Source organism: Lygodium microphyllum, chromosome 28 (genome assembly GCF_053477565.2).
Source record: "Lygodium microphyllum isolate KBCC chromosome 28, Lygodium_microphyllum_v1.1.10, whole genome shotgun sequence".
NCBI classification, from domain to species: domain Eukaryota; kingdom Viridiplantae; phylum Streptophyta; class Polypodiopsida; order Schizaeales; family Lygodiaceae; genus Lygodium; species Lygodium microphyllum.
Genome location: NC_141162.1, coordinates 93,715,680 through 93,728,021, shown reverse-complemented (window position 1 = coordinate 93,728,021; position 12,342 = coordinate 93,715,680). Strand labels below are relative to the sequence as shown.

General features: G+C 42.3%; 1 protein-coding gene across 1 annotated transcript in view; it reads left to right on the top strand.

Moving 5' to 3' along the window:
- TAP46 (2A phosphatase associated protein of 46 kD) overlaps window positions 1–12,127 on the top strand; it is a 66,774-nt gene extending 54,647 nt beyond the window's left edge. The window contains exons 6-9 of the mRNA XM_087670719.1: window positions 10,656–10,691; window positions 10,795–10,857; window positions 10,990–11,267; window positions 11,505–12,127. Of these exons, the coding sequence (XP_087526845.1) occupies window positions 10,656–10,691; window positions 10,795–10,857; window positions 10,990–11,267; window positions 11,505–11,739 (612 nt within the window). The 3' untranslated portion in view covers window positions 11,740–12,127. The remainder of the gene's footprint in view (window positions 1–10,655; window positions 10,692–10,794; window positions 10,858–10,989; window positions 11,268–11,504) is intronic.
- The last annotated feature ends 215 nt before the right edge of the window (window positions 12,128–12,342 follow it).

Here is a 12,342-nt window from a genome sequence, read left to right as displayed (position 1 = left end):
TTGATGACATATGTGTAAAGCTCATAGGTGTAGAGGATGTCTACACCAACAAAGCATTGGCCACTCCATCAAACTTCGGGGGGAGCTTGTAGAGTACCGTTTCTACTAGATGTGCCTTTGGAAGGGTAGACTGCATGTGTTGAAGCTGGTCCTGGACGTGTGCAACACAGAGCAAAAAGGAACGGTGTCCTTCAGCTCAAACTTCATCTGCTGAAGTTGTCCATAAAGGGTCACAACATACATTGGGAAAGGTGCCTTGTATATCTGAAGCTTCAACCATATTTCTAGGGATGTTCGACAAGAGGTAATTGTTGGTGTAACTTCTTTAGAAATTTACCGAAGTAGTGTAGAATACACATGTGCATTGTTTGAATCCCATGTAATCACAACTTCCTTATGGTTTTTCTCATCAAAATCTTTTGGGAGAGGAAAGGGATGCTGACGCCTCCCTTGTAAATGCAAAAATGCCTCATGCTCAAGCAGCATCGAGGACATATGTGTAGAGGATGTTTGTTCTTGCAAAGCATTGGCCAGTCCATCAACTTCCGGGGAGAGTTTGTAGAGTATCATTCCCACTAGATGTGCCTTAGGAAGGGTAGATTACATGTGTTGAAGTTGGTCTTGGACCTGTGTAACACGGAGCAAAAAGGATTGAATGGTGTCCTTTGTCTCAAACTTCATCTGTTGAAGTTGTCCATAAAGGGTCATGGCGCACATGGGGGAAGGTGCCTCGCACAACATTTAAAGCTTCGACCATATTTTTGGGGACCTTCGGCAAGAGGTAACCATCGGTAGAACTTCTTTAGAATTACACTGAAGTAGTGCAGAATATGCATGCCTATCGTCCGAATCCCATGTAAGCACAGCTTCCTCATGGTTGTTCTCATCAAAATCTTCGAGGAGAGGAAAAGGACGTTGAGGCCAAGGAATAGCTCCACATACAATGTACCGAATTTGCTTTTGCATGAACCAAGCTTTCATCACAACACTCCAAGTAAGGTAGTCAAGTCCATGTAACTTATCATTTGTAGAAATGCATGGAGGAGCTATCAGGAGAGGAGAAGAAGAGGAGGTAGAGGATAGAGGGTATATTGAGAGGGAATACAACCAAAACAATAGCAAAGACTTCACAAATTGAGAGTTCACATGCAACACAACCAAAGATCTGATTAGAAACGAAGGGCAACTTTTGCAAAACGAAGAAAACCTAGTCAAGAACTGCCAGATTCAGCAAAAACGACCTAGAAAGATAGTCATTAGAGGCAAAAAATGAACTAAAGGCATATCAGTAGGCACGATAGTAGATGATGTATACCATGAGGCCATTTCATCAAATATGAAATCTTTGCTGAAGAGTCTCTCTAGTAGATGGATCATAACATTTATATGCCTTTCTCTCGTGTGCATAACCAATGAACACACACTTGTGTGCTTTAGGATCCAATTATTATGGTTATAGTTATAGTTATAGATAGATTATAGATTATAGTTATAGCTGGTTGAGAATTAAATGTAATAAATTGACGATTGTAGATTGGAATTGAGGGATAGGCTGCAAACACAGGCAGCATTGGACCTCTGACAAGTTGGAAATGATCAGCAACTGATACCATGGCAGAAGTGGTGTGGCAATGGAAGCGTAGACAAGTACTGAAATAAACTGCTGAACACAAGACAGCCATGCCATACTCACACATGAGTTGTTTGGATTGCTAACACTAAGATATAGCTTGATCTTCTTCAATCTTCAGACTTCAATACATCTTGCTGTCCATAGTAACCAGCAAGCCTTCAAACCAAGTTGCCCCTTGGTTTGCTCAGGGATTGATCTTTAATTTGCTCCTTGGAAGTTGAAATTTGCCCCAAACTTAATGTTGACTGGCTGGCCTCTTGAAATTCTTTGAAATCCCCAAATTTCAGCACTCTTCATAGATGGTTGGCAAACCCCAATTTCTACTATAAATTAGCGTTTACTAGCAGAAATTCTTCAATTATACCCTCCTAGGACTTAATTTTGTTGAGATCTTTGAAGGGAAGTTGTGAATTGTTTGAGGGAGTAGAGAGGAAGCCTTGAATTCCGAGCACTCTTTGTAGAGCGGTTGGCAAACCCTAATCTCTGCCGTAAATCAGGGTTTAGTAGGATAAATTCTTCAATTACAGCCTCCTAGGACTGAATTTTGTTGAGATCTTTGAAGGGAAACTGTGAGAGAGTAGAGAGGAAGCTGGAGAGAGAGAAATTTTAGAGTTTCATCACCAAAATTGGATGAAATTCGAAGATGTTCTACTGTGAAGGGCTGATTGACTGCAGCCCACCATCAACAGGAGCCCCACATGCAGCCACTTGCCCTTGTGGAAAATTGCAATCACTTATGTAGACAGCCTATAGGGGCTATCACTTGTCTCCAATGGCCTCCTGATTAGTTAGGGGTAGCTCTTTGATAGCCTTCAATGGTTGGCGTGATCACCAATGGCTGGAAAATTGTAACAAACAACTCTCTCTCCTCCTCTCCTAGTCTCCACAATGTTGGAATGAGGCTCCACCAGCCTCTAATAGCCTTTCCCTCACTTGCATGGACAAGTCTTGCCAAGTGGCAGCCTTCTAAATGTAATTTTCACAAAATTTCAGCTCAATTCAATTAAATTTCGAAATATTAGTTTTAAAAATTAATGTAATTACTAATTCTTACTCGGAAAAATATCTGTGCTAGTCAACAACTAAATTCGCTAGGCCAAGTATTCTTGAGCATTTATTAGCCCTTGAACTAGCTATAATTAACTAATTAATTAATTAATTAATTAATTAATGCCTAGTTCCTAATGTCACTATTGACATTAATGGCTAATAAAATGATCTAGGCCAAAACTTGTCACTAGGTACCACCCAGTATGTTGTCAAGTACAACTTATTGTAACTTTTATCTTTGATGGAAATAGGTGATGATGATGATGATGGAGGTTGGTTGATGATTGTGACAGTATCTTTTGATGATGTCAATGAGTTGCACCAAGCATGGAGGTTGGAGAAGACTATATACAATAATTGCAATGAAGGAGAGGGCTGGCCAACTGGCCAACTTGCTGGCTGATGTGCCCTGATGCAGTTTGGACTAGTAAAAGACATCTGCTAGGTCCATAAGTGGCCACCCAATCTTTCCCATCCACATGGAAGTTTCTGCCCTACTCTAAGTGATGAAATACTTATTCGGATGATATAAAATGGGCCACCTTGTCATGCTACCCATTGTGGATATGCAAAAGGATTGAAAGAGTCACAAGATGAGAACTGCCATCCCTTCTAACCCTTTGGTCCCACCTCATGATTGTCCTCGAGGTCAGTAGGTCATCTCCCATCTATACCCTCTCACCTCTGGTAGGTAGGTGCCTAGGTTCAAGTGTGTCTTTGTGTATGAGATAACATCCCTATCAATGAAGGTCTACAGAAATATGCCTACATTGGTTTGCATGGATATGTTGCAATTTCACATTGCAAATCTCAAGTGTCTCATAGGCTGTGCCTCGTCATGGGTGCCTCTCTTTGTGATGATAATCCAAGGACCAACCGTCTTTGTAAATTGCCCACTTGCTAGTGGGTACTTATACAATGGTGTGTGACCCTAGATAGCTTATGCCTATAAATAGGATATCACTTTTTTCATTCTTCTCCACTTCAGTCATTCTTCACCCCTCTTCTTCTGTCACTCCGACACTCTCCCTCTTGTCTCTCCATTGCCCTCACACCCCTTTAGGTGGACATTGTGGTTCATGGTGGGCATCCATCCTCCTTCCAGAGTATGGCGATTATCTTCCACACCTTGGCGTTATCATAGACTGCCATTCCCCTTGCGTTTGGTAGCTTGGAGTGCTCCCATCATCATGGCATCATCATCCCACACTTGGCGTCACCTCTTGGACTTTGTGTTCATCACTTGGATTGCTCCCCTTAGTCTAGCATCCTTCATAGTCACGTGGTGGCACATCATACCTTGCGTTTGTTGATCAAGAGCATTAGGCATTAGCTTTCTTCTGCCCATGCGATTCAGTATTTTGTGTATTGCTGCTATCATCACTGTGGCGATCTTCCTTCACACAAGGGCCATCATTTGGAGGCTCCTATATTTTTGGTTTGCAGCCTTTTAGTCTCTGGGATTTGCGTTTGCTGCTTGGCCAACTTCTTGGCATCCGAGGACTGTGCTTCACTCCCTTGACAACTGGTGATTGTCTTCCTCATCTTTGATAGCATTAAAGGATCGTGATTCGCTCACTCGATAGCTGTCCTTCATCTTCCAGTGATTATTTCAATAGCCTACTGCCCCGAGGACTACGTTTCGCTCCCGTCACTGTGTAGATTTTCCATAGGTGTTGCCGCTTGATTTACATAGGATAGTGTAGTCATCTTTTGAGCTTCGGCTCCACTGTATCGACTTTTCTTCTCATAGCATGATTTAGTGCATAATCAGCGTGCTCTTCTTGTGTTTTTGAGTTTCTCCTCTTTCTCAGTGTTTGCTTTATACACTCTTATGTTTCTCCCTGCAAACCCTACTCTCTTTGCATCGTTGTATATCTTGACATGGTATTAGAGCATACCTGTTATTCTTGACATGGTATTAAAGCGTAGAAGCTCATAAAGCTAAAGACCATGTGTATCAGAGAAGGCAAAGGCAGGTTGCGGGTTCGGTATCATCTATTGATTTTCCCCTTCATTTCCATTGCATCCCCGAGAGAGAGAGATATCCTTCTCTTCCTCTCTCTCCCACCCTCCCTTTTACAAGTTGCCACTCTAGTGTTGTGACTTTCTCACAAGCAGATGGACAGACCATTGGGTGCTCCTGTTCTGGCATCATCGGACCTCCCATCAATGCTTGGCGACATTGACCTTTGCTCCCTACACCGTTGGAGTATATGCATCTACCCTAAGCCACTCGTCGTGCCACCTCTCCCTTTTGGGCCATAGAGTTTATTTTGCACCGGTTTTCAAATTTTTATGCTCATGGCCATAAGATGCGTCCAATGCACACTAAGACCTTTCGAGCCATAGGAGGATCACTTGGTACCTTGGTCTCCTTGCAACCACCGCGATGTGCTATGGAGGTTGCTTCTACTTCTTCTAGGGTTTTAGGAATGCCACCTCAACAACCCGCGGTTTTGCAGTTCGCTCCCTCGAGAGATAGTGATTGCTAGATACCATCCCCTTGGCATTCGGCTCCTTTGTGAGATAGTGGTTGTTTGACACCTTCCATTACTTTGGCTCCATAGTTTCCTCCATTGAGAGACACCGATTGTTGCCTACCCTTGGCTTAGCATGAAGCCCATCTTTTCTCACTCTTGATTACTCAGGTTCGAGAGGGCACCTTTGGGAGTTCTTCAACATCTTCGACACTTGAGATACCTTCTTGGGCACTCCAGGCAGCACTCCCCTCGTCATTAGATGATTTAGAGTCTGTGATCCATGAGTTTTTAGATTCCCTATCTCTTGCAGAGGGGGATTCAGAGGGGAATTTACTCTCTTTGCCCTCAAAGGGGGCCCCTACTTCTTTGGCTTCAAAGGGGGCCCCTGCATCTCCATCCTTAGAGGGGGCACCTATTCATCATGAAGTTCTATACCCACTCTTTACTCTTTGGGGATGAATGTCTTCGCGCAATCATTTCTCCTATTGATACGCAAGATCTTCAGGTATTTCCTAGATTGGGACCTTGGAGGTTTAGCCACTGCTTAGCCGTGGCTTGGTGATGAGGCCTTCGAATTTCTTCTAGCATGGAGGTATAGAGCTAGTGGCTTCTCTCTGAAGGTGGAGTCAGGTTCTATAGTTAATCCTGTCTACCATTCCTTACTATAGGTTATCTTTATGGTGGAAATCTTGGATCTCTGGGATTCTCTTTGTATCTCTCATTTCTCCTCTTTCTTCATCTATTTTTGGACTTGAGAGGGGGTGTTGAGAAACTACTTCTTTAGTTTCTTCACTCAGTTAGGGTTTTGCACAGACAAACCCAAAAAGAGCTCGTGTCCACATTTTGGTCATTTTCATTAGTGGGCGCTCATACAATGGTGCACCACCCTAGATAGCTTATGCATATAAATAGGTAGTCACTTCATTTATTCTTCATCACTTTAGTCATTCTTCAGCCCTCTTCTTCCGTCACTCCGACACTCTCCCTCCTACCTCTCCATTGCCCTCACACCCCTTTATTTGGACATTGTGGTTCGTGGTGGGCATCCATCCTCCTTCCATAGCATGGTGATTATCTTCCACACCTTGACGTCATCATAGATTGCCATTCCCCTTGCATTTGGTAGCTTGGAGTGCTCCCATCATCGTGGCATGATCACCCCACACTTGGTGTCACCTCTTGAACTTTGCGTTCATCACTTGGAGTGCTCCCCTCAGTCTGCTGTCCTTCACAGTTACGTAGCAGTACATCATACCTTGCATTTGCTGATCAGGGGCATCAGGTGTTAACTTTTTTCTGCCTAGGCCATTCAACATTTTGTGTTTGATTGCTCCCATCACTCTGGCGACCTTCCTTCACATAGGTGCCATCATTTGGAGGCTCCTGAGTCCTATAGCTTGCATTTACAGCCTTCTGGCCTCTAGGATTTGCATTTGCTGCCTAGGTCATCTTCTTGGTATTTGAGGACTGCGCTTCACTTCCTCTAGCTGGTGATCATCTTCCTCATCTTCAACTTCATCAAAGGAGTGCGGTTTGCCCCCTCGACAGCTTTCCTTTATCTTCCAATGATTATGCCAATAGCCCACTGCTTGAAAGACTCCATTTTGCTCCCTTCATTGTGTAGATTCCCCACAGGTGCTGTCACCTGATTTAGACCAGACAATGCAGCCGTCTTCTAAGCTTCGGCCTCGCTATATTAGCCTTTCTTTTCATAGCATGATTCAATGCATCATCACTATGTTCTTGTGTTTTTGAGTTTCTCTTCTCTCTCACTGTTTGAAACTCTTCTCTCTCAGTGTTTGCCATACGCACTGTGTTTCTCCTTGCAAACCCTATTGTCTCTCTGCATCGTCGCATATCTTGATATGGTATTGGATCATACTTGTTATTTTGGACTCAAGGCTCTAACTTTTCTTCTCTTTTTTTCTCTAGTGTGGTATTTATGAACTCATCTTTGTTTAGAGGGGCCTTTCTCACCACTTCAATCCATTTAGAAGTTTTTGCTACATCATCTTGAGCCTTATTTGCAATGGCTGCCCATGTGTTGATCTCCTTCTCCATGTGCGTTTGCAGCTCATTAAACATGTTTGCATTTTCTCGGGCATATTTTGCACGATCTCCCCCTTCCTTTTTTATAAAGAGGTCAAGTTGGTTTTCCTGGGCGATCATCTCATTTTGAGTTCCTCAATCACCATGTTTCTCTCTTGAAGTCATGACTCAATGTCTTCTTTCCATTAAGTGAACTATGCTTGTATCTCTTATTAAATTTCATTCTTCCATTCTTGCATCTTTGCAAGCATTTCCTCCTTGATTTGCTACATTGCTTCATTGCCTATGGCTATCATAAATTCTTGTACATTTTCCAAGTCATGGTCATGGATCTTGCACACATCTCGGATTGCTTCCATACTTTTTTTTGCAGTATCTTTGATTTTGTCGAGGCAGCTCCAAATGGTAGAGTACTTATTGCTTGTTCTCCCCATGTGTATGCCTTTCGGATTTTGGGTAATTCTACCATAACAAGATTTCCACTTGGTTTTAGAGAGAGAGAGAGAGAGAGAGAGAGAGAGAGAGAGAGAGATGGATTGATATAGGCCAAATGGACCTATGAGACCATGAGTTACAATCACTATATGATGGTACAACTATTTGAAAAGAACAATAAATGAAAATGTAGTAAATAGTACAAGAAAGATAAAAGCTATTAGTAAGGAGAACTCTAACTGACTTCTCTCATTCTTCATCCCACACATTCATTCCTTTTGACACTATGTTACTCTCTTCCATATTCTTCTCTCCTTTCTCCATCCTCTCCACTACCGTTTACACCCTGCGAGGACATCATGATTCGTGGCTTTTGCATCCATCTCCACCTACCGTTTTGTAGTCCACATCTAGCATTAGCCCTATAGACTTGGCATCATTATTAGGCTGTCTACATAGGTTGCACCCTCTTTATCAGCGCTACACCAGATACTTGCATTTTTGTGTTTTCTTCACTCTTGAAGGGCTGCCCAGCAGTCGCCTATCTGCAGCCACTTACACATAGAGATCTTCATCACATTTTCTTGTGTTTTCTTCCTTAGCTGGCTGCGCAGCAGTCACCTTGACAGCCATCATCTCGGAGAGATTTCAGCATATTCTTCATCTTTGACAGCCCTTGAGGATTGCATTTTTCTCCCTGTACAGCTGGCTGTTCTTTTCCCTCACCATTCAGCATTTACCTTCGATATCCTACAGCTGGAGGACTGTGTTTCACTCCTTTCATTGTGCAAATTCCCTACAGGTGTTGCCGCCTGATTCAGACAAGATAGTGCAGTTATCTTCAGAGCTTTAGCTTTGTTGTATTAGCTTGATTCACTTAGCATGATTCAGTGATTCATCATTCATCATCTTCTTCTTTTGTGTTTTCTGAATTTCTCTTTACTCTCTGTGTTTTCCGTACACACTCCTTGTTTCTCCTTGCAAAACCCTACCGTCTCTTTGGTTTGCTTTTACATCAGTCATATTTTGACATGGTACCAGAGCATACGTGTTATTTTGACATGGGGGACATTGGCAAACGTTGTGATGGACAGGTTTTAGCCACACACCTAGGTTAGATCTTGGTCAAGGACGTTACATATCCCCTTGGAAATGACATTTGGTGTCATGGGGGTTTGAGATTTAAATGATTTGATTTCCTAGACTAATGTCTGTGGAAAGTTTCAACACTTTTAGGTCCAAAGAGGGAAGGATTTGAAAATTGAGGATGTGCAACATTTAATGCTATTTCAAATGAGGGCAAGGACAAAATGCTTGGGCCATGCAAGGCTACATAAGGCTGCAGAGATCAGTTTTGAGACAATACATAACAGTTGATGCACATTCTGGAGCAATTGACCGTTGCTGAACTTGATTTTGGAGGATGAGACAGCAGAAAAAGCCTAATTTCTGCAAGGTGACCCGACCCGCAACAATTTCTCAGCCTGGAAACAGAGGGTGACTGCTGTGCAAGCTTCTCTCTTGCAAGAAAGTTGGAGATTTCACTCTAATCTGCTACTTATCTCTTCCTCCCTTGCAGATCTGAAATTTCTCAGCCTTGGTTTGCTGTTTAAAACGTAATTAGGACTTGAATGAGTACCCAGCAGATCTCATCCATTCATGAGGGATTGTGGCTGTCAAATTGAAGATTTATAACAGATTTGAGGAGATTGGTCATCTACAGCAAGTATGACCTACATGCAATTGTTGAAAACTCAATTTGGCTACTTGAGCATTCAGAAACAAGGGGGAGGGTTAGGGTCGCAGGAGGGAGAGAGGGAGGGAGAGGGAGAGGGAGAGGGAGGGAGGGAGTTTTGATGACCTGAGAATATGGCAACATTACTGGGGAGACTAGATGTGTGGTTTAAGACATGACTATTGGCAGGCTTGATTTGACGAAGGTGAGTACTGGAGCAGATGTGACTTATGCTTACAGTGGGCTGCAACTAGATGATGTGGCAAGTTGACATCTGAAAGGGACAGACTGGCCAATAACAAAGGACTCGTTGGTGAGGGTCCAGGTATTGCTGCTAGATAATGAGGAGCTTGATAAAAAAGGAAGTTAATACTTCAACTGGGTGATAACAAATAGTGAAGGCGGCAGTGCTTCTCGATTTTTTGTGATAAAGATGAAAAGAAGGTGAAAGAATTTGTTTGCAGGGTTGAGCCTGAGGCAAATCATGCAAAGGGGGTGAGACAGATGGATTCATGGGTGTGTGTGCATACACACATAGAGGAGTTTTTACACTGGCAGGAAATTATGTCTAACATTTAAGGACAACACACAAGGAAAACTATTTAAGCACTCGCCTTGAATGTAATTGTGAAGAAAATCATTCCAATATCTTTTATTTTGGTGCAATCACTCATCTTAAGAAGATCTATATTACATGAGATCAGACCTCAGAATCCATCTTACATAAGTTCATGCCTTACACAGATCCCTGTTATGCATGTCACATCTCAAAATATATGAGCTACTTTCACCAATGTTTGGGCTTTCACATTTTAAAGGATGAGCTTCAGAATCATTATTCCATTATCTAAGTACAATAATTGATACCCAGGTAAATAATTCTCTAGTTCAAATCATGAGTGGAGAATGAAAATACCTTGTGTTATTTTACCTCTATCCAAAATAAGTTGAAGCGTTTTGTTAAAAACAACTGAAGAGTGGTTAGCTTTTCCCACAATTTCTGGAGATTCATTACAAAGTTATTATCTTCAGTTTTGAAGCTGTGATCATCGTGGGATGTGCCTGGACATGGGCGTCCTAGACTGATCTGTTCTGTGGTCGAGAGTTTTCTGAAGGCTCAAATAAAACAGACTAATACAGAGATGATTGAAAAAAGCCTGCAAGTTCATAGAGAGATTTCTTTGGCTTTTGTACACCGCATTTTACATTGTGAATATGTATTTTGCAATCCTGAACTTTTATAAACAAGTGTATTTTTCAATTGGTCCAGGCTTGGTTAACGCAGATATCATTAGCTCTGTGCAAGGTGAGTCATCAATAATCTTTGGAAGATCGCTCAAAGAAAGTGTTAAAAAACTTGATGATAGGTCTGTCTACTGATAGTAATTCGTTTGTGTCTCTTTTGTTAGGCCTTAGATCTTTCAGAGATGCTGAAGCTGGAAGAGGAGATTCTTGCGGTGAATCGCAATGAGGTGGTTATTGCTTGTTTATTTGACTGCTTTCATAGTATAACAGAAGGAGATGCATTGCTAGTAGAACCTCGACATAGGTGGTTACTTTTGTCTCACTTACCAGCCTGACTAGTTATCTTGATCGTCCAATAGGACGGTCAGGAATCAATTACTCGGGTAATGTTGGATGAGAGAGCAGCCAAAGCAGAAGCATGGCACAAAGGTGCAGCAGCACAAGCAAGGACCTCTAAACCAGCCCAGCCAATTACATGTGCCACATTTGCTCAGGATGTGTTGGAGGGAAGAGCAAGTCTAGCAGCAGGACACCAGCATAACCATCAGCCTGTATTTGGTCCTGCTAGCCTCGTTGGAGGCCCAATCACAACAGAAAGACAGAAGATTGCAGCTGAAGTTTTTCAACCAAGCCACAGGTTGAGATCTGCCCTGCACTTGAAAGTTTGTGCATAAACTTAAAAAAACTGTCTCGAGAAGTGTGCTTGCCTATTTGGCTGCCTTCTAAAGGGGTAACAGTTTCAACTATTTGCATTTACAAGGCTACATTCCCCTTCATGGCGAACAAGTGTTTTTATTTTGTTTTAGTATAGCATCTGTGTAGCTTTGGACATGTGTTTGTTGTCTGATTAAGATGTGGATGACAACTTCTCCAGGTTACCAACCATGAGCATTGAACAGGCAGGTTTGAAGGAAATGGAAATTATGAAGAAATGGACAGAAATGAATGCAAGGCTTCAAGAGGAAGCGAATTCATCATGGGCAAACGAAGGAAAAAAGGGCAATGAAAGTGATGACGAAGCAGCTGAGTACAAGGCAAGGGCTTGGGATGATTGGAAAGATGAGAATCCGCGTGGCTCTGGAAACAAGAAGCTTACTCCTTGTGGATAAGCATTCTACTCTTGTTGATAATCTGTAGGCATCGGTCTTTAATGTAAGAGCTATTCCATCCCTATGTTGTCGTAACTATGTTTTATGAGAGGCATTGTACTCTTTAGTCCCAGATATATAAGTTTGTTGAAGCCATCATCCTTGAACCGCAGCCAAGCAATGGGATATCTTCTATTTGTATACAGTATGTTTGCATACTACTTTTAGAAAGCTTGTAGTGAGTAGCACACACACAAAGGCATTGTTCACCAGAATAGTAGGTTCATAAGTATTTCAAGCTAATATGTGCAAGATTAAGGTACCGAAAAAGATGAGCGAAGGACACTGATGCCATAGATGAGGTAGCTATATATTATTTCTTTAACAATGTTGAAACTCTGGTTCACAGGTAAAGTCTGTTTAGAAGTGCGACATCATAGATCTTTGGTACTAAATATGAACATTATCTCTTTAAAAACCTTGAAAATCTGGTTCACAGGTAAAGCTGTTTAGAAGTTACTAGATATGATGTATTATGTGCCTCTTTCCCCCTCCTTCCCTACACCACCAGCACCCCCCTTATTCTCCCATCACCACACCACACACCACCACCCCACCACACAC